Source organism: Mugil cephalus, chromosome 15 (assembly GCF_022458985.1).
Source record: "Mugil cephalus isolate CIBA_MC_2020 chromosome 15, CIBA_Mcephalus_1.1, whole genome shotgun sequence".
Lineage (NCBI taxonomy): Eukaryota > Metazoa > Chordata > Actinopteri > Mugiliformes > Mugilidae > Mugil > Mugil cephalus.
The window spans coordinates 9,074,019-9,097,546 of NC_061784.1; the positions used below are offsets into that span (position 1 = coordinate 9,074,019).

General features: G+C 43.5%; 1 protein-coding gene across 1 annotated transcript in view; it reads right to left on the minus strand.

The window, feature by feature from the left end:
* Positions 1-405: 405 nt before the first annotated feature.
* jam3b (junctional adhesion molecule 3b) overlaps positions 406-23,528 on the minus strand; it is a 28,911-nt gene continuing 5,788 nt past the window's right edge. The window contains exons 2-9 of the mRNA XM_047607496.1: positions 6,395-6,463; positions 6,194-6,307; positions 5,955-6,107; positions 5,224-5,426; positions 3,877-3,976; positions 3,609-3,738; positions 3,460-3,514; positions 406-3,301 (exon numbers count right to left, since the gene is read on the minus strand). Of these exons, the coding sequence (XP_047463452.1) occupies positions 3,266-3,301; positions 3,460-3,514; positions 3,609-3,738; positions 3,877-3,976; positions 5,224-5,426; positions 5,955-6,107; positions 6,194-6,307; positions 6,395-6,463 (860 nt within the window). The 3' untranslated portion in view covers positions 406-3,265. The remainder of the gene's footprint in view (positions 3,302-3,459; positions 3,515-3,608; positions 3,739-3,876; positions 3,977-5,223; positions 5,427-5,954; positions 6,108-6,193; positions 6,308-6,394; positions 6,464-23,528) is intronic.

Consider the following 23,528-nt stretch of genomic DNA (forward strand, 5'->3'; position numbering starts at 1 on the left):
AATCTCAGATGAAGTCCTCCTGCTTCGTTAAAAGCTAGCTTCTTCATTCCGAGTTAGGATCCCAGAGGAAATAGATTTTAATTAAATGTGTCCACTGGCCCCCGCTTGCAAAACACAATATATTATCCACTCATTGATTGTAAAGCTTTTCAGGAACTTGCTGCCAGTTGGCACAGACACACACAAAGGAGCAAGAAGGCTGTTAGCAGCGTGGAGAGTGGGAAACGGCTTAGCTCCCACTAATAGATTATGGCTTTAGATCAACAAAGATGCTGTCAGTGGGATATATGATGGACCTTCATGCTCAATAGGATTTCTGCAAACAGCTGGAGACTGCGGAGAGCCGCCGAGGCGGAGGGATTGAGACGACAGCAGCAGCAGCACCACACAGACGAGAGCCTCCGGTAATATTAGAAGTGAGTTTTTATTAATCACAAATAGAGTGGTTCTAAAAGGAACAAAAAAAAAAAAAAAACAACCCCAGCAGGCCCCAAATGGACATTCAGATATTCATGATCACCGGACCCTCGGTCAAAAGGTTCAAAGTGGAGCGCTACCGTCGCTGATTGATAGACAGTAGAGAGCGAAGCTTTTCTTAACACACGACACGCACACTGGAAACCATCGTCACTCTCATGTAAATACTTTGCTATTACCCTCTGAAAAAAAAACACACACTGCTCAGGACTGCCTCTGGGGTGAATGTAGGTCCGCATGCAGATTGATCCACGTGGATTTCCTGTCACACGTCTGCGGCCGACACTTCGCATGAACTCTGGTTTATAAAATGCACGGAGACGCCGTGTGACACACGACTTAGCACAGACTCAAGTCTTTGTTTTGGAACTTGTGTTCAGAATATCTGAAAGCATCGGAGCAGTGGTGGATATGAATATAACCTCAACAACAATTAAAAAAACAAAAAAAAAATAACACGTTATAAACCAGAGCTCATAGAAACATCCCTGCTATGGGTCTTTTTTTCTTTTTCTTTTTCTCTTTTTTTTTTTTTTTTTGCCTAATAGTGCTATGTGTCTTTACCAAAAATAAGTCCCACTATATATAGGCACTAATATATTTCTACTTCAACTTTCCTACACCTTCAAATCTATGAAAAAAAAAAGAAAACGCTATTTACAAATTTGCAGATATGTAAAGGAGAGAAGTGGAAATTTGCCGTGACATCATTCCTCTCAAACGCCGTGCTCGTGGGTTAAATGAAAGGAAAATATAAAGCCTCCGGTGGTGTTGTAGAAAGGTACAAGTGGAAGAAACTGGACTACTCTGAAGGCAGAAGGCACTTAAGAGGAATGAAAACTGAACTAACGAGGGAGGTGTATTGATCTGTAAGCTGCGTGACTTCGTCATCGTATTATGCACCTGCAAAAACGGACTCTGCATCTTGAGTCGCTCATACGCGCGTACGCGACGTCTCGTGATTCCTTTTACTCGACGTGTTGACGGCTTCCTATGTGCAAATGTTGGGCAGGTCGTCTCTACCACGACTGACTCGGTTAACATTTACGCATGATTCTAAAACATTCATCACAGCTGAACAAGGGATTTTCCGCGCGTCTGGTGGGAGAAGAAGCCGAGCGCGGCGGCTCCTCGGACCAGAGAGGCTCTTGTTCACGTGTTCTGAATGGTTTGATCAAGTGTTACCTCTTTTTTTTTTCTTTTTTTTTTTTAATCAGTCTAACAAATGGAAAGAGTTTCATATCGCCTCAAATCTTTACATTTTTTTCTCACCACTTTACATAATCTTGAGAGAAAAAAAAAGTAACAAATACCTATTTACAATCAGTACAACTGTTAACCCTCCAGACCCCGGCTGTCCATCACTGCAACACTGATGTAAGGTCAGAATGAGAACAATATGAGCTTCGGTCAAACCTCTTTTTTTTTTTTTCCTGTTCAAATGAAAACATGTAGAAACGGGTAAACGGTAGCTCTATGCAGCAGCCAAAAAAAATTTAACCAGACTGGGCATTAGTAAATATCTACTGGAGTTCATATCTGAGATTGTGTATTGTGATCAGTGTGGTGTGGTGCTGTAGTGTCCGGGCATTTTCACTCCCACCGTTAGTACCTTCTGTAATTAGACGTTAAAAATAGGCAACTCTGTAGCAGAAATGACTCAGTCCTGATTACAGGCTTTAACAGAGAAATCTGCCTTTTTCTTCTCGGGTTATTTAACTTACTTTTACTTCGCTAAACGGAGGTTTGAACTCGGTACCGTATCTAGTTTTCCTCTGGGTCTGGAAGGTTAACTTACAAACCCTGTATTATTATTACTATTATCATTACTATAGCGTAATACTGAACATACGTCTGACAGCAAAACTCTATCCTGAAAGTAACTTCAATATATACAAGATTAACAGCAAGCATGGAAGGACACTTAAAATCAAGAAAACGCAGCACTGATTGTGTACAGTGTTTCACAGCATTTGACTGGCACTCTTCAAAGCCTCTTACTAAGACTATCTACAGACATTAACATGGAAGTCTCTCGCAACAGAAACTGGGCCGTCCCAGCGGAGAAATTCAATATGTAAGACCGCTGATCGAGAAGCACGCGTTGATATGCTACTACAAGCCTTTTTTTTTTTTTCTCGTCCGTCCTCCTTCCGACTGCAAAGGTGTAAATGCTTACAGCTTGATGCAAAGTGGTTAAAGTGTTACATGTTTTCATCCACAACCAAAAAAAAAAAGAAAGAAAGAAAAGAAAAGAAAAACACATGTTAGTATTTTACAAATATTTAAAAAAGTAAACCTTTATCTATAGGCATTTTAAAATATATTCCATCAAAAATAGTTTGACAAATTTCAACAGTAGAAAAGAAATGTTATACAAATGACAACAGGTTTGAAGCGAAATGTTTACAGTAGAAAGGTGTCATGATAGACTGACCGGAGAGGAGACGGACGTCTCCCGTTCTACCTGTCAGGACAGAAATGTTTCCTTTTTTCACCATGATTAGTGAGTAAAACCATGCGATAACTGTAAAGTAAGAACCCCATAATTTAGCAAAACAACTCAGTTGAGGGTGATAATGTTGAATTATTCCTTGTCCTCGTGTGTGTCCCGTTTTTTTGTCTTGTTGTCCTGGGAGATCCTGTCACCTTTGGCAAACTTGAGTAGTTGGGATTTCTGTCGTGCTGAGAGCTCAGAGCGTGAAACTGCAGCAGCTCCGTGTTCAGACAGGGCGGACCCACATGTCTTTCGCTCAGCACGACGCGCCTCATCGTCCTCGTCCACTTTTCAGATCACAAACGACGACTTGTGTCGGAAATCGCCCTGCGGAGAACAGGAGCAAAAACACAAGAAGTTAAACTAAAGACAATAGATTTGTGTTTATGTGTATACCTTGAATTGATTTTTTTTTAATAAAACTGAAAATAAAACAGTTTTTGTGATCACACCAAAGATTGAACTAAAACCATCGCCAGTTATACCTCATCCTCCGTCCTGACGTAGTCCACTCCGTCTCCCTTAGCTGGAACTTTGTAACTGAAACAAAAACCACACCAGAGACGTCTCAGAGATGACAGGTTACGGGAGTGTTTGTTGATCGTGCGAGTAGGAGGCTGTCTCCATTCCTTACTTGTTTCCTGTCTGCTTTTGGCTCGTGAAGTAGCCTTGTTTGTACGCGCAGCAGATCCCCACCGTTATACATAAGAGCACTATGACCACCACCAGCACTCCCAGTATAATCCCCACAATATCAATGTCATCTGTGGAGCACAAGCAAAGTAAGACAGGGGAAATGAAACGCTGACTAATCTCAGTAGACATGTTGTGTGGTATTTAATTATGAGTAATTGTGACACATAGTGTGTGGTATTTCTCCACCCATCCTATCAAACACTTACAGACTTCCATCTCCTGAGGAGCACACTCTGCGTATCCTGCGTCGTTCTTCGCTCGACAAAAGTACTGGCCCGCATCTTCTTTTCTGACCGCGATGAACTTCTGCACGCGGGGAAACGACAAACGTACATCTGGTTAATGCAAACGCCTGATGTGAAAGCGATGCTGTCAAAGTTCGTTCCGTCAGTAGCTCAACAGCTGAATGGAGACGGAGGGAGCCAGTGAGAACGGAGGGAAGTACTGACAGAAAGTGTGAGCGGAGAAGTCGTGACATTCACGCCACATTTAGCGTTCTACGATAACAAACCTAATGTCATTAACACGTCAGTGGATGTTACATGTGCAGATGAGCAGACTGGGATTCAACACTGTTTCTGATAAAGAAGTGAATGACTGGCTCAACTCTGGTCCTTTGCATATTTCAGACTAAACCCTTCGGGATTGACTGAAGGACGGGTTGTACATCCAGTATGTGGTATAATGTTAGTTTAGTTTCATGCCACACGTTTCCTTTTTTCTTCTTCTCTTAATTTTTTTTTATCTAATGGTTTTTAGCTCCGTAAGGGAGGCCTGTGTTGAGTCATGAGAGGGACGGCCACAAGAGGGACAAGGAGCCCTGCAACAGATGGTCCGGCCCCACAGAGCCACGAGCTCAGCATCAGTGTGAGATCTGGGATTACACGCGTACACAGAAGACACTGAGACGTCAGAAATCCACGGAAGAACTGTGACAAGTTCTCAGAGATGCTGGAATCAGCCTCAAGTATCTCCTGTATCTTTCTGTGCATTGAGCTAAATGACAGATTTTACTGTTGTGTCATAATAATGGAATCTAAACGTATCTGTGATTGTGATTTCTAATAAAGTATTTTTTTGATGAAACTTGTCTTGTCCAAATAATGTAATTTAATGCAACACAAAAACCTAAAAAACATCTCAGCGGTTTCCACATGTAACTCAGTTGGCCGGCATAACTTTCCCACGTGGGAATACCAGACAAGAGCGATAAGTGAACGGTCTAAAAATAACGGTCAAAATGAGATGAGCACAAAATATACCGACGTGCAACGCATTCACATCAACGCAGGCGCTGTTTCACCAGAGGAGGTCACGTTTGAGAGAACAGCATCAAGGTTGAGCGTCGGAGCTGTGCTGGAAAGCGAGCGAGAATTGAGGAATGTGCAAACGAGGACAGCAGATTCCCCTCGTGGCTCAAGTCCTCTCGCACCATCAACTGTCTCCCCGAAATATCTGCCCCCACCCCTGGGCGTCGGGCCACCGTCCCCGCTGCCCCGCCCTTGCCCGCCTCATGCGTGTCCTTGTTCAAACACATGCGCTCGCACACTCACCAGGGTCCCCGCTTCTGCGTTGAGCGTGTACGAGGAGTTGAAGAACTTGACGCTGGTCTTCGGGTCGTCGGGGATCTCCTCCCTGTTCTTGAACCACTGGTACTGAGACTTGGGGAAGCCCTCCTCCTCCACGCAGCTCAGCTCAGCCGACTTCCCGAAAGGCACCGATTTCGGGACGCTGCATTTTGGCACCACCGGCTTCACTGCGGCGAAACAAAACACGGGATGATAGTCGCCGCGGAGACTCCAGATGCGTTTTAATATCACGGCGGCAAACGAGCCGACGCGGCCCACGTGATGCTGCCCGGCTTATGATTGACTTTGATGCTTTAAAAAACACTCTGACCCTTTATGGTCGGCTGGACTGACAGCATTGACGGGACCGGACAGGAACGTGATTTTCGGCCCGTGCCAGAATACGCCACCAAAACACGCGGCGCTTGCTTTCTTTAGCACTGCGATTCAGAGCAGATGCAGTTTCAGAGGTTTCCTCTTATAGCCCTGAACACGCCTTTGCAGCTGGGCAGGTCTGGTCACAACGCATCCTCATATGTATGCCAAAGGGCTGGTGCGACCTACAACACGGTCTCATCTTACAGCATCCAGTGTGTGAATCGCTATGTGTCTCTCTTTTAAGGACACAATGATGGCTTGTTGTCAGATTTGTCGAATATTTATGTCTGAAGTGTTCATACAATACGGGCCTCGAACGCACACGCGAGTCAAAGTACCTCTTACGACGAGGTTGATCACAATCTCGTCGAAGGACTTCTGGTCATCGGGAGCGGTGACCTCGCACCGATACTTGGCCGTGTCCGATCTCGTGGCGTTGGTTATCCATAACGTGGCAGGTTCTCTGATCGTCGCTCTGTTCTCCAGGTCGCCTGCCAGGAGGAAAACATGTCGGTGTGAAATATATCAAGTGCGTAAAAAGCAGCGGAGACGAACACATGTGAATTTTACGCGTTACCTGAGATCTTCTTGTCAAAGTACACATAACTCGGTCCGTCGTTTGTTATTTTCTTCCATTCGATTCTGGGGTTGGCTGTGGAGATGGACTCGATCAAACACGATAACTCGATTTCTGTAGGATAGAGACGAAGAGAGCTGTTTTGAGAAATCTCATACGGACTGATTTTTTTTGCTCGTGTGTTTATTCGTAGGCTCTTACTGTCAAACTCATCTGTCCACGGTGACTCATTATCCGTCTTCAGTACCACTGCTAACGCACTGAAGAAGCCTGCAAAACAAAAGGAAAAAAAAACACAACATGAGACCGCATGAATTTACATGATGCGGGGATGATCTCATGCCGCATGAACACCAGCTGACGTCCTCTTGATGCTGGGCTTACTCTGACACTCTCCTTGGGGGTGTCTGTAATGGATTCATCTAGTCTTAAATTTCACAACACAATTAAGGGGGAGAATAAATGTTCGTCAGTGCGATGATCTGTACACGCAGGCGCTGTTACTGTCCGTCTCCCAGCTTTAGTTATGTTGGTTAAACCATTGTGTGTGTGTGTATGTTGAGGGTGGGGGTGCTGTTTCTATGCACAGTGGATAATTGTGCAGGGAGGCATGTGGCCTTTTCAGGGCAAGCTCACCACGCCAGTAGTTCAACCGCCTGCCGAGCCCCCTCCCCTCCCCTCCCACCCCCCCTCCCCTCACTCTAGGCCTGATGCTGCTGCCCATGTGGGACTAATGGTGCAAAACTACCCCAGAAAGAAGATCTATGTTGGTATGTGGTGGAGGGATAGGCCTTGGGAGGGAGGGGGGGAGGCACTGCTGAATCATCCTGACAGCCCACGGTTCACAAACAACTCCACGCAAATTTACTTCCACATGAATGTTAACTAAGGGACGCGCTCGCTCATCAACACTCGCGCAGATCTAAAACGATGGTCTGGCTCTTAGATACAAGGTCACTGCATATCTATTTTTATTAAATCTATTTTTACTGAAAATACACATCATGCTTTCACATCTTTGGCTTGCAGGAGACGGGCCAAATAAAGCCACGGCACATCTCAGAGCTCCATTGTTAATCGGTTTAGCGTGATATCCGAATAATTAATGAATAAAAAATAAATGAAGAAAATGTACAGTTAATCACAATTGACAGGCAGGCCTTCAACTTTAACCTCACTTATGTCTCGTAGACGATTTTATTTATTTAAAACGATGCCTCTGTGTGTCCACAATGTTGCACAGAGGAGATAGAGTGTGTTGTGTGTAGTCTTCCATTAATTAGTCATGTACGGAGCGTTGGGCTTCTCATTCAAAGGAAACCGCTCAAACGGGGATAACCTGACCTCCACCAACTGTCACCAGCGCGCGCAGCAGCGTCTGGGGTCACCTGCTAAAGCAGACGGGGTAAGCTGATTAGCCCACGGTCTTTCTGGAGATCATAACAAGACGACAGCTTGTTTGAAGCTACTGCTGACGACAATAACACCGCGCGGAGGGCGAAGGACGCCACATCCCATCCAACCTTTAATGCTTACAGTCACTTTGAGGACTTGGAAGTAGAGTTCAGCAAACAATGAGCGTTAAATAAATAATACGCGCTTTACTTAACTTTGCATTTTCCGATGTGCAACAGCAGCAAAGGCAACAAAGTTTGTTCCCTGGTGGAATAGAGTTGTCTCAACAGGACTAGATGAAAAAAAAAGTGACTTCGTGAAGAAGTTCTCAGTCGGGAAAAGTTTTCGCCAAGAAAGAATAGTACAAGTGAAAGGATGAGAATTTGCACTTCCTTTCATGATGTGACAACCAAAACCACAGCAATCCAGCGGAAGCCTGTCACCTATTTAGCTTCTTCTCCACAGCGCCGCACGCACAAAAGCACCAAGAATTAAAAGCTGAGTGCAGAGACGAGATGCTTTTCAATTTCCATGGTTACTGAGCGCGCCTCATATTGTAGCTCGTATAAAAGTAGGTTGTCTATTGATGCAGAGTAAAAAAAGTGAGTGCGTGCGAGCTTTTTTTTCCTCACGCAGAAAGGTACGACTATGACCGAATCCATGTATACACAACGGAGAAGGTACCTGCTGTTCAAACACCGGTTATCCTAATTCATGCAAACTATATTTACTGTTTCTGACAAAGCTTGTGCATGTGAGGCATGTCAGTGCTTACTTGTGGGTTTAAGTTTCATATGCACTCCATGTACTGTGTAACTTAAAACCAAATCTAAGTAGGCCAAGCATGCCAACAGTCCAAAATATCAGAATATGCTGCGTTGAAATAGAGCCCAAAGTTGATAGTAAATTATTCCAGGTGATTAATTTAGTACTGTAACTTTCCACTAAACACAGCAGTCAGTTTCATCTTTGGTCTAACAGAGCTAATGGAGTCCCCCCCCCCCTCCCCACCCGCCCCCCTACCCCTAGCACTTGACCCTGCCTCCTGCCCAAATACATTACACCCCACATGACAGACTGCGCCTCTGACGTCACCTGCTTAAACTGATGACAGTCTCGAGAAGAACACACCCCACATGAACAGACTGGCCTCTGACGTTCACCTGCATTATAGCTCTGACTAGTCATCAAGGAGAACACACCAGTAATTACTCCACAACAGTTGTGCAATGCACAGTATGTGTACTCAATATATATTCACAGTGCCTTTAGTTTCGAAGATTCAGTGCAATGATATAAAAGAATATGATTGTTGACAAAACAGTCAATCTAACAATTGTTATAATTGATAAAGGGATATTAGGGACTGTCTTTTTTTTCTCCTCTCAAAACCTGCACACGACCGCAAAACACCATCAGTGAAACAAATAAATAACTAAATAAATAAATCAGTGTCTTGTTGACAAATCAGATTGGCTCCAGAATATTTGAGCGAACCATATAACAACTGCTTCTTCCCGGGGATCTTCTTACCAAACCCGCAACAACGAGGCGCATCTAGACGGGCCGGCGAAGTATCAGGAAGTGCTGACAGCGTGTTATGAGAGCGACGTTTTCCATGTCTCCTCCAGACAGTCTGACACATCCTTCCCTGATCATGTCAAACTCATCCTGCCTGTGTTCTGGCCTCCTTGAATAGCCTGTGAGGACTTCCCCTCCTCTCCCCCCGCACCAGCGATATCTACGTGTGTGGTCATTAAGAAAAAAAAAAAACTTTCTCACATGGAGTCAAGCGACGCATGACTGGGTTTTTGTGTGAGATGGATGTGATTGGATTATTAGCTTTTAATCCGTGCAGGTGCTCAGTGACCTACATGTGCAATTATTTTTATTTATTTATTTATTAATTTATCCTTCCTGTTTGGACACAGCTGTGGGAGATCTGGCAACCTGCAAATCTGCATTAAAGGTTTTTTTTTTCTTCCGTGCTTCCTCTGTGATAGGTGCAGGGTTTTCTCTGTAATCTTAGTGTAATGCCCTCATAAACCTCCCACGTTTTACATCACTGAATAATACAATAGACACAGAGGAGCTGGGTATTTCTTGTAACGAACCCCCCCCTTTCTTCCACAGTCTCCCTTGGGAGGCCACACTCGTTTCCTGTACCGCTGCTCGGTGAATCCAGCGCTATCAGAAATAGAAAAGGTTCAATTAAGCAACCGGTGATATTCCCCGTGGAACGTCTCCACCTTGCGCCTGTGGAAATTATTCCCACGCCCCCTTTGAAAGCTCAGACATCAAAGCGCGCACACACCCAGTTTTACGCACTATCAACAGTTGCTGTTTGGAAACTCCTCATGTGCTTTAGAGCTGCTTGAGTTGCACGGAGCCTCTCGGTGGAATCCGTCTTCCTGCGAGTAAACAGGCCACCCATGCAGCTTTTCTGATTCTCACATTCACACGTTTTAATCTGCTGGATTCGACCGATTCTACCGAGAAACGTGCTGCTATCTGCTCCGCACGCGCCGGCCTCTCAATAAAACCCTCTCCTGCTCTGTGACCAGCCTGTCACATCAACCGCTGACATCTCCAAGGCCGTGTCCTCTACATGATATATTTTTAACAATTCACTAAAATGACAGCTAGAGAGAATATGCCGTGGGTCCCAGCATACTCATCTCTGTGCAACATTTAAGAGCGACAGTGGCTTTGAGGCCGCCCTTTAAGCGAAGAAGATTGAACATTCAAACACACATATAGCCAGGTGCCCGGCTGTGAGAGCATACAGTACATGCTGCATAGCGAGGGATACATAAATAACATGGCCTACATACCCCTGATACGTATTCAGCACCTTGTTTCCAATTTAGACATAGGTAAACAAGCAAACCGAAGCGGAAAACAACAATATGGCGGAGGAGAAATCAAAGCATGATCGACCGCAGCGGTGGACTAATGAAGGATGTAAATTCTGGGGGAGACTCAACCGGCCGCGCAGTTAATCCACAATCACATCACCCGGCGCTGCTTATTCTCTCCACAACAAAAAAATAAGACAAACATATTCCTCATCACTTCAAAAGCTAACCAAGTCAGCACAAAAACAGCATGCAAACAAACAAACAAGCAGGTAATTAGCAATGTAAATGTGTGTTAGAGCAAATGAAGCGCTCATAAGAGTGAACCCGATCCTAAAATACCGCGCGTAGAAGCGTCTTCTCGTTCAACACACTTTCTAAAATATTTAGCTGTCAGTGGGCTGCACGTAACCGAGGAGCCGGTTTTCATTCGGTGGTCGCCCAGCTGCAAAGATACTGTTGCTCTGATGACAGTTAAACTTTAGCTCATATTTTACGGACGTCGTTCTCCAGCATCACTGTGCGCAGTCATTACGGATACGGCCGTAAAACATTTACAGAGCACGGTCTTCAGTACGTTACTGGGCAGTGACAGTCGCTGTCAGCGTTGATTAATCTGCATTGTTTTCGTAATTACGTTTACAATGACAGCAATGATTTCGATGGTCCGCTGTAAAAAATGATTAAATGTTTCAGTTTAAAGATTTAAAAAAAAAAATTAAGAAAATTTAGGAGGAATTAGACACATTATTAGATCTCTCACAATCTACTTAAGTGATTAGATCGCTGTAGTAATTAAAGCCCCTCATAATGACTACATGACTCGGGTCTTTATGACCCCCAGATAGCCGGGTAAAGGCCTGCCCTTCACAGCTCAGCCTGTGCTACGAGGCTGCCAAGTCTCCTGTGGGGTTTCACTTGTGCATCCCTTTAAGGAGTCTCTGTTGGAATTTCTCTACTGAAAGCACACAGCTCCCACACAGAACAGCTTTTAAGGGGTGTAAATGTTTATGCTGTCATACAAACAAGGTTACAGTTTTTGGCAGTGCACACCTGACTGCCAAGCTTCTGGTCACAGTGTACGAAAGTTCAATGTGAGCCTGGAGCTGAGCCAAACCGGGATGGAGGGACATTTACAAAGTGCTTTAGGAGAAATACAATGAATGGAAAAAGAAATATGACTAATGTGCTGTGAGATCTATAGATTTACGTCACACAAAAAATATTTAAAAAAATATTAATTTCTTTGCGGCCTCTGTCTAACATCTTAAAGTCTATCATGAATTAAATATTTCACGTTATACTGATATATAAACACGCACCAGAAAAAGTTCTTTAATAATAGATATTTAAACCATGAAATGACACTGGGGCTCTGACTGAAGACGAGCAAAAAGTTGAACAGAGTACCGCTAAAGCACTCTCATGTCTTGCATGCTTTATCCCAAAGAGAAGCTAATTTCCATTTGATAAAAGTCTATGATGTCAGCCGGGACACAAAGCCTGACAAATTAATTCATAAGAGCATCGAATATTACCATAAGCTGCTTTCTGAGAGACGATTACAGCTAGATCCTAGACAAAGCGTGCTCTGGCGCTCCAGTTCCCATAGCAATATTGGTGATATTTCCATAGTAACTGGATTCTCTTTCTGTCTTACTTTCTGCTCCCCTCCAACCTCCACCCACTGATGACCGGGACCAAAACAGGATCCCACCTGTTTTGGTAGCCGTGGGAGAAAGTGACTAAACAGACAGCTTCTTCCGTGAAAAAAGAAACCTCGTGTCACGACGGCAATGAGGGAAAAGTTTTAAGGCTGAGCTTGCACAGAGAATGACCCCAGGTTGTATTGTCACAGCTGTGGTTATCCAACAGTGCTGGTCTCTTCCCTTCCCTGACTTTCTCAACCCCACTCACACCTATTTTTACCTCCCTGCTCCCTGTGTGTTGTTTATTCGCTTTAAACGCTCATGACCCTTTTAGAGGAATAACTCCTAATATAAATAAAACCATGTTATGTTTCCTGGCTGTGTAATCTGTTTGGATGATCAACTGGGGAAATCACATTCAACAATACAGAAAGCACGTCCCCAGTTTTTTTTTTTTTTTTTTTGTGTGGCGTACGTTACAAAAATGGCCAAGACTGCGCGGAAGGAAAAAGATAAAGATGTGTGAGACGTCCCTTCAGCTGCTTAGCAAATGTCACGTAAGTGGCTGGACCCGGAGAAGCTTGTCACGGTAGGAGCAGCGAGTTTCAAGTGTATGTAAAATATGCAGCTATATTAAACCTACATATAAATGTATTACATGCTGAACACGGGTGGAGTTGTCCTCTGAATTCATGCTTTGCTGTGGTATTTGGGTCATAGTTTGATATGTTTCCTGTGAGCAAGGCAAGAAAGCTAACAGCTTTCCAGACTGCCATATTCGTAGAATTGGTAAACATGATAGCTGTTTAAAAAAAATGAATACCAGAGCACAAGCGGTCTTAAAGAAGACCTTTAAACTTCATCCAGTAAAACCTCACAGTCTTATTGATAGCGCACTCTTACATTATATTCACCTTGCGGGCACGGGGAAGACGCCACCCTAGCATCCAGGAGTTCAGGTGGTTTAACCATGTCAAAGTGGCTTTTACTGTGGAGAGCAGTGCAGAGTCTGCAGAATTACAATGTTTAGGGATGAAAGTGGCATGGCTAAGAGTGTGTCCAGACTGCTGAGCGTTAAGCACAGGAGCAAAGGAAAGAGGTGAAAATAAAGAGCAAAAACAGGAGGTAAAAGAATGTCACGTACAGAGAATACATCCTTATTCCTACATTATTTAATATCAGCATTAAAAGTCAGTAAAGTAATACCTGAACAAAGTTACATCAGATATCTCTATACCGAACCAAAGGTGATGTCCCAGACTAGATTTAAACTAATTCTGTCTGACAAAAAGTTGTATTCTGGTATCAGGATGAATTCAAATGCATCCTATCTTTTCCAGGTGTACTCAGAAACAGTTCAGCTTCCCCTACGAGGCCTGCTTGTGCATGCATTTATTCTGCATTTACATATGAGGCTGCTGCGGGGCCCTAATCTGTGAGCCCCGGTGAGGTTGCAGAAACCCACGTGCCTTATTGCTGGTGAGCCCTCTGATCTAGGAGGGGTCAAAGACTCGGGCTGAGCCAATGAGAGTATGGATGGGGTGGGGGTATGTTGGAGGAGCCGATGGTGTCACTGAATGCCTGGGAACCTGTCACTTTGTGTCAGTGTTAGCGTCTGCATCTGGCCCGCTCTCACTTTAACCTCGAGCTAAGTATGACTAGCTCACAGGACTGGACCAGAGAGGAGGAAAAGCAGCTTTTCCTCTGCCACCTTACACGCAGTGTCTTTCATTCGCCACATCGCCAGTCGCAAGGCCGAGCTATCGCTTCACGTCGTCGCATCGGGGGATGCCACAGTCACTAAACGGGTGTTTAGGAAATACTCACATGCTCACGCCCACCCATCATGAACTTTTATAATAGCCTTAAGAATAGCAAATCAATTTCCTACTCAGCTTTTTTTATTAAACATATATGTATCTTTTTTGTGTTAATACAACAACATCCAACACTTAAAACATCATAAACACACGGCAGTAATGGAAATAATAATGAAAATATTAATTACTCAGCTTCATACACACAAAGATATCATTGTCTTGATATACTTGAACCCAGAAACACACACATACACTCACTGACAGCATTCATGTTCACTTCATACCCTTTTCATGCAGACCCTTCTAGGATGTTAATCAGACACACAACAGATGACTCACAGAAGTCCAGATGTATAAAATGACTTACAGTAATGATAACAGAGCATCTGCCTCACCATGACTCAGAACGCAGCATTATCTCATCCTGTTAACTATAAATGTTTCTTTTGCAGTAACAGTACCGGCCGGGTGAGTCCACCGGCTGCCGATGCTCTTTGCATATCAAGGTATTCTGATAACATCACTCATTCATTAAGTCATGTGAAATATTTTGGCCCTGGAATAATCAGTCGGTTGTTGTATAAACATAGTCCAGTTGTTTGGTGTCACACTGCCTCTACACATGGTCCCAGCAGCCGTGCTGCCAATGGAGACCATTGTTATGTGACACAGTTTCAGGCCGGGGAGTGAATGAATGCTTAATTAAACGGAACAATAGTTGCTGCGAACTGTAACTGAGGACACAGTAGCCATCAAACACTGTGGAAGTAGATCTACTCTAAAAAAAAAAAAACAAAAAACCCAGACATAAGAATCTCACGCAAAACCTAATATAGAGATGTGTTCATTCACACTGCCTGTCACACTGTGCCCCCCTCCTCCTGCTATTTCGACAGAAATAATTAGATACATGACTACATCTGTTTTATGAAACACTGCAAGGCCACTAAACAAAATTCCCTCAGTGACACTTCAAACTTGAACTGGTGTCAGCAACAACGTTAGCAGTCGCAGTTCCAGTCGTATCCCGCAATCATGTTCGAATCTACGGTGGGAACAGGTTAACATTCAAATGCTCAGACACTATTTATGGTGACTGTCAGCACCAGCCAACACCCCCGCCACCTGCTAATTAGGATCACCTCCCAGGTAGGTGGTGCGACCAGTGGTGGTTCTCTCTGCCCTTACGCACCGTAGGTACCAAGAAAAACCTTGACCATTGGTTATGATGAAATAATTGGGTGTTCGTTTTTTCTAACCCAGGTCAGCCTCTTCAGGGAGACAGCGTGAACTGTCAAAACAGATCGAAGCACAAGGCCAAGAGGCTGAGCGGGCCTCCCCTGGCGCAGCATCTCTGCTATGCGAACAATCTGACATGCCACACATGGTGGATGTCCGAATGAATTGGGGAGCTCCATGGCGTCAGCTTAAAGGAGATCTAATAGGAGGCGGTTGGGGCTAATTCGACTCTGAAGCCGTTTTTTTCTGAGCTGCAGTCTGAATCAAATCCTGTGCTTGAATTGGAGTTACTACCGCAAAAATTTGTGTTAAATCGCGCCACACTCGGTGCCAGAATTAGCTCCTCACCACACTCTGCACAGATGGCATCGACGGCGCTCGCTGCAAATGCTTCGCATTCTAGTCCAGGCTGCCTGACCCCTTCCTTAATCCTAATTAGGAATGCAATTTCCACGCAGGCCCTTTTCAACCATGATGAAAATAAACATTTGTGTGGCTAAAGTGAAGTGGCTTATGACCAGCGTTATTTCACGCGTCCTGCGACTGCGATAACATTTTAAACAGATCACTAGAAGGGTTTTATAAATCACTACTGCTACTGTGCACTAAACTATATCCTCCTTGTGAATCAGATAATAACCCCTGATGCTAAATCCATGGTTAACATTCTGCTGTCTATCCCTTCTACCAGACACACCAAAACCTCCCCCACCCGGGATACTTTCACCTCCACGCATACCCATTTGATCCTCAAGAAATATTCACACCACAAAGGATTTACCGATAATTCCTCTACATCATGCAGGTCTGGAAATGCTCATATCTGCAGGTATCAGGCTAATCTGGCAGCTGGATATTACCACAGGTCTTGATGTTTTTTTTTTTTTTTTGACTAGCCAGCACTTGCTTTACCTAATAATGCCCTATTTGGCCAGCGCAGTGACAGAGGGATGGGGGGCAGCTGAGCCGCTCCGCCACAGGCTGCAGAGATAAGCGCTTATTGTTGAGTGCGTGGACGCTGAGCGTAGCTGACCACGATGAGCTAAGGCTCAACTGACAACTGAACAATAACACAACAGCGTACAGCAGAGACGTGTTGACTTAGCAGGTCCGAAAGGTTTAATCTGCCCCGCTTCCTGCGTGCTCCAAGGATGTCCGCTGAGTGCTGAAAAGGGCTCAACTGAATGGGTGCAATGCAGCTTTTAAGGACACATCAACTTTTTTTAATTTTTTTGTTTTTAAAATACAGCAACAACCCTGCTGTATTTTTAATTAGTTTATTTGTGTTTTCATGAGATGTTCGATCATTGTAACTAAATAAAACAACTGAAGGTCCACAGACTAATCTAATGCTGCATTAAACAGATGCACTCGTGTTTTGAGCCACACAGCAGCACATTTGTGACACTGAGGAGACAGCAGTGGGAAGCTTATAACTCGTTCATAATTTGGACCTCGCAGCAGAGTCGAGTTCAGTCAACTCTGGAACAGCAAATCCAGGACAAAATCTCAGAATTTATAAAGTCACTTACAACAATTGCTTCCCACAGCTCAGCCTATTAACTGGCCTTTGTTTTCACTCTTGAACAAAAGCCATGTTGTTTGGGGAGGCCTGAATACAGGAAAAAACTGTTTACTGGGAATATTATATGTTGGGGCTCTGATGCATTTCACAATATTTTGCGGAGTTTTTTTTTTTTTTTTAAAGATCACTCAGTCTCCCACTATCCATCTGCTTCAACAGATTTCCACAAACTCTGAGCTGCACAGAAATCGTTAACAGTCTCTAAAAGTAAAGGACAAAGCAAGCCTTCTGAAACTGTCACATAAATCACAATCAGCAAACTCCAGATGCATTTAAAGGATTTGGGAAGTATACTGAGCATTCGCTTAAATTCAAATGAAAGAACGCCTGCTGACCACGCTGAAGTCAATCAGCACGGTCAAACAAAAATGTTACTGCTACAAAGATTTACTCTTTCGCAAAGATTTGCTTTAGAGCAGACCCTCGCAAACGATGGCAACTGGCCTGCATGTAATGCTGTGGGAAGCAATTCTGACTGTTTCATTGTTCCTTAGTAAGCAGTAATGTGGAGTAAACGAAGAGGAGGGCAGAATGTGAGGTCGCCAAAAGTGAGTGGCTGCGTAGGGGATGACTGGTCACAGGTGAAATGAGCTTTGACAGGCAGGCATGGTGGAGGGGACCGGGGTCACTTGAAGCCCTCGCATTTTTAGACTTTAAACGGAGAAAGTAGTGGCTCAAGTGTGTGATCACACGGAAAAAGAGACAACTCTCTCCTCATTTTTTGGGGTCCGCTTGGAAAGCTCTTCTAGATGATTCGCCAACTTACTAAATTAAATACAACTATTTTGAATTTAATAACCAAAGAATGGAGGAGAACTGCAACTAAACACTGGACTGTTACCGAAACCCCTGGCTTCACATACAACCGAAACCGCATACATATAACAAGTCTGATTTGAATCTGAATTAAGTTTCCAAATGAGTATTTAAAAGGGTGGGGACATCTACTCTCACAAACCACATTCTGAAAACAAATTCCATTCGGCAAGACACAGTGCTGGGAATAAATCATGACTGAGGCATTGCTGGTGAACGTTATGTGCTTACCGTGTTAGAAAGCTAAGCTAAATATTGAGACATCACAAGTGTGCAACCCCAGCAAGAATTTCCCAACAAGCAGTCCACTCAGACAACAAATGCGCATAAAGGCATACTCTGGACTCAAATAGTTTGCACAGGCTGGCTGAGCCGTACGACCGGGAATGTTGCTTAAACAACAGCTGGGGAGGGGAAACCATCTGAGGCTCCTGCTCCTGACCCCCCTCCCTACCCCCCCTCGATGGAGCCGCACTTCCATCACCTGCTCAGGGAGGAATCCTTGATGGGTTTCCATGGGAAATACCAAGACCAAGGCAACAGGCAGCCGAACGACCGGGCCGTTTCGTGCCACCCATTCTGTTTCCGAGCTGTTACGTGAAATATGCCACCGTGACTACAGTCACACCGGAAGTCAAGGTGTGCGGTGCAGAGTTACAGTGAAATCTCCCGGTCCGGGAAAATAATGACTAAGTTCCAAAGTGCTTTCACAGTAAGAACGGAGGGACAGCTGGTGACCTCGGTCACCTGCTTTGACTGTATCAAACGTTTCCATGATGGGCTTTTCCTCCCGTGCCATGGCTCAGTATGGCACACTCGCACTGCTTCGTTCAATTTATATTTTTATATCTTTATTGAACAGAAGATTGTTATTTTTTTAATTATATCTTTTATTATACTGTGTAAAAATCTAATTTTAAAACAAACAATTAACACTAACAATGCAAACAGACATTTCACACAACGTCACGTTCATATGCAATAAAAAATATATATATAAATAGACAAAACTTGGGGCATTTTTTAAAAAATCACTTAAGATTGCACCCTTTTCCTTATAGATGAGGAAAAACATTTCCTAAGAAGATTATAATGCCCTGCCTACTGTTCACATATAAATCCAGAAAGCAGAATTTGCACACACCTGGTGCTTGATCCAATAGTAGAAAATACTATACTAAAAATTTATTTTCTGCCTTACTTCTGATCAACAACATGATACAGATTTACATTAAGTGTAAATGTGGAAAGACTGAGCTGTGTGTAAGAAAAAGTAAACGGTTAACTAAATACAAATGGACATTAGCCACAGTGAGTAGAATATGATCATATATCAATCAGTCTGGTCACTTAGCGCGTGTCCTGAAAGGAATATTCAGGCTGCACTAAAGTGTCCAGCAGGCCCGGCTAAGCCAGGACTATAAGTGATTGGAAAAACGCCAGGCTCAATCTGCTTAAATGCTCTCGACACTGAAATGAAAATAGGATTATAAAGTAGGCATAAGTGGTTAATGGCCATTCATAAGGACTGTTGTACTCAGGTCTGACTGGGACCTTTAGGTTGGATACCAGCCCGCCACAGCAGTCCTTCAGAGCTCATCACTCTCTGCAGAACTGAGTTATTCTCACTGAGCAGCATTACCACGCTAGCAATCGCCCCAAAGGAAGCCGCCCACAGATGTGAACGCTGATGATCTTGAGTGTTGATGATCTGAGATAAAACTGTACAGTCGCTCAGTTCTGCATGAGTGCGTCTGTGCGAGGGTAGGGAAGGACGGAGGGGTGAGCGGCGGTGGTGGTGGGGGTAAGAGGGGGATTCATTACAGACGAGCACTGGCTGGATGGAGGCCGTTTTCATGGGCTCGTCAGCACGGAGATACAGATTCCTTCTGAACGTGCGGTGAAAAGCTCATGAAACCATAAGATCGTTGTTCCAGCTCAAACCGGACCAGGCAGGAAACGACTGCGAGGAAAGCTGCGGCTTCAGCTTTGGGGTTGAGGGCGTGAGTGTGTTGAGGTTTGTGGCCTGTTGTGTGTTCTTCACTTGTTCACCTCCCACTAAAGGCACACTCACACACCGAGGCGCACCGTAAACCTTTCCCCGGTGACTAAATGGCTTTTGTTCTCATGTTTTCTGCTGTTGTTTTTTATTTTCTCAATAAATTATTTGTTGGCTCTTTGCTTTTCTATGTTGAATATTTTAGAAACCACACATCCGTGCTCTTCGTATTGTTGGGTTATAAAGGATAGCTGTGTAGAAGTAGCTTTGTTGTTTTTGGTATGAGAAAGCAAGAGCAGACAGAGTCCGCAACTAATCAAAACCTAGACGATCACTTGAAAGAACAAGGTAAAACGTTGCTTGTTTGTACAGCTAAGATTTAATTCAAAATGATCGGAGCTTCAATTCACAAAATGACAAAAAGCCTTCATAATGTGTTGGTTATTTCTTAAATTATTAGCCTTTGAATGTTTTAGTGTCCTTTTTAAACGTTCTACTTGTTGCTGTATCTTTGAACACCCAGAGGACAGTTTTAAGTCTTGGAAAATCCATTACAGTAATGTGCTGACGTCCTACAATCTACCTTACTAGTGCCAATGATGACCAGTGTATAAATATGTCAATCTGACTTTAAAAGAGGAGCAATCTTGGGAAAAGGAAATGGCAGAGTAGATAACACGCTAATTTTGGGAATGACTGTGCTCCTTTACAGGATATGAGGTTTAATGTAGAGAAACTGGCAATTTACTTTAATTACTATCTCAACTGTAAAACATACGGGAAGTCCCTTAACACAAACGGCCTGCAAAACACCCAACGGCTCATCCTCTGCTCCCGTTTTCTTGCCACGCTCGTGTTTTCCCTCATTCGGCCCAAATAATATGAGTACGGCTTTGAAAGCGCACTGTATTGGAACCTCCTCAAGTGCCGCTCTTTTTGATGTCAAAAGTCTAAAGTTCTAAAGTTACTGAAATGTCTCAACTTAATACTTAAGTCTCTGATCAGCTTTGAGGCTAAAGCTTGGCCATTTTGAGTGACCTGTTACAGTCATGACAAATGCCTGACAAACCACTGAGTCACGGTGAAATCCACTCAAATTACTTCCTCCTCTTTCCCTTCTGTTGCTTTCGATGACACGAAAACTGAGCAGAGCCCCCAAGTAAAGCCCCCTCTATTGGAGCTCAGACAGGGGCCAGCCACCATGTTACAAACTCGTCGTCTATGTCTGGCATCTTGACAAATATCTGAGGCACTCACTTACCCGAAGTATGCCCTCACACACATGTGGCAACAGCGCTGTGTATGCTGAGCTTCAACTCTAGCATGATTCGCAGCGAAGGCCAAAAAGCATGGACGATCTGTTCCTAGTGCTCGTGATTGTATGTGACAGAATCAGGAAACTCCATTAATCTGCCTCGATATCAACCATTTCAAATCTCTTTAAGTATTTATTCCTGTTAAAAAAATTACACTTTAAGAGAGGGTGAATTTTACACAGCTGATGTGGATGTTTTACGACGTACAGAAAAAAAAAGCACCAAGAAGAAGGTCGTCACCGTTTGAATCCAACATTGCATGAGATTGATACCATTCTGATGCCATTTAAACTGCTTTCTATCTACAGATACTGTGGCAAACTCTCAACAGCTTAACAATGCTATCAATTCCAGATCAGTATCAACATATTTACTGCTTAGTAGTCCAGAAGGGACAGTCCTCACTCCATATGGCCAGATAGTCTGGTTACAATCTGCCAGCTCAGTCTGTCCAGTCAACTGAACGTATTTCCGTCAGTGCTGCTAGGTTTTGTACAGGAGCAGAAGTGGTCCAGCTATAACACAGCTTTTAGAATTTGCATGGGAAACAATTACCTATATGTCCGTTTACTCCTGTTTACTAGTTTCAAATAGTAGTTTGATATTGGGAGAAATCTGTTGTTAGCTTTCTAGCAGAGAATTAGACTGGAAATTCTGGAAACCATCATCCAACCAGCATCTTTGAAGCAGAGCTTAGCATGGATGTGCAGTTTGTTTTGGTACCTTTGTTGAGAGAGTAGCAAGCTAGGTCCAGTTTTTATGCTAAGCTAAGCTAAGCTATGCAAGGACAGATAGGATTCTGATCTTCGCATGACTGACTGTCCATCAGAAAGTGAATAAACAAATTAACTTATTTCCCTAAATGCCTGTGCTTGTGCCTGAACTTGTGCTCGTCATCTTAATATCTTGTGACATGTACCAGAAATTGAAGTAACATCTGAATTTCCAGTAGGTTTGAAATACTCCATGACGGCAGATGGCTAGGTACTCAGCTTTTACCTTGCACTTGAAATCTAAACTCCTTATTTAACTGATTTTACTCTTCATACGCATGAACACACACATACACATGCAAATTAATCATTACTAATAAGTTACCTCTGAGTCATCTACTCCAAGCCCTCTAAAATTTACTATCTGCAGAGTGCCCTGCCAAGTATGGAGTAGGCTTGTTTTTATTTGTTTTCATTTTTAACAATGCCAGCGTTACTTACGAGGATGTAATAAATGTTTTTCCTCTCTTTAGGTTGAAAATATCAAGGTCCAGATCTCGCTCACTGACTGAGTCCTAGCTATCATTTCCATGCTGCGTTGTTTGAAACACAGTTCATCCTAGAAGATGCCACCAACTCACATGAAATCCCTTTTCTGACGTTTCTCTAAACTGGCTGTATCACCCTCAAACAATTGCTTTGACCTCCTGCCAAGGAGCGCTGTTCCACGCGTGGATGTGGCAGAATGTGTCTGTTTATTTGCACCCTGTGAACCCTATTAGAGGTAGCACGCTTTTTTTAATTTGATGCCACATATCTGGCAGGTGCAACCAGACTCCTGGGCCGCCTCCACAGTAGAACCAAGCATGTCTGACATGAGCCTTGAGGGTGTGGATGGAGGTGTAGAAACCACCTTGTAATTACAGGCTACCAGATGCAAGAAAAGAAAATGAGCTTCGAGAACAACGCTTCCTGATTAGCAGTGGGTGTTCTTGTGGTAATAATGTCTTATGGCGTACCAGCCTTATTTACAGCACCTCAGAAAAGCGCTCCTACACACTGTAGCCTGCACGAGAAACATGATTAATCTGAAACCACCATATCCTTAAGTTGTGTTCCAAACATTGATACGTACCAAAGAATATAAACAAGCCTGCATTTATTTGTACATTTTCCTCCTTCACTGAGAGGCTCAAGATCAGGTTCAACCTTTCTGGAAGCTTTAGGTGCAGGGTTTGGGTTTTGTGTGCAAGTAACATAAATACACAGTTTATGATGAACAGAGAGCTTCCCCATAATCTTCTTATTATCATGACATGTGTCATCAGATGAGTGGAATATGGTTATACTGGATTAGCTTAATCATATAATATGATTTACAGTAAAAGAGAGAATTAAAGTAAATACGTTTCTGATGAACACAGACTTTATTTCCTCTGCCAAGAAATATATTGAAAGTTTTTTTTTTTTAAATCAGTCACATCCCAAATCCTCTTCTTTATTTCTTTTTAGTACCAGAAATCTTTCAAGTCCAAGCAAGCTTGGCCTGTCTCCTGTTTCCCTCAATTCAAAATATGACAGTGAAGCTTTCAGCCAAGCTCAGGCTGCATTTTGAGATGATTTTAATATTTTAGTTAGATACCACGATTCACCTCCACAAGTTTGGCTCCTATCATTATTAGTCTTTCCCACTGCTGTTATTCTTTAAATAAATACAGTTTCCATGGACTGAAAGAACAATTTGGAAATATTGTCTAGCTTCTGTACAGAAGTTTTGTTGCCAATCATTGAAACAGTACATGGTTTTAATAGTAGGGGCAGTGGCTTGGAATGAACTGTGATCAAACACCTGAGGTTGTCGGATGACTCTTCCTAGTGGCTATTTTTAGACAGTAATTGCCCTTTTGTTACAGCCTGGTAAACAAAGGATGAATCCAGAGCGATT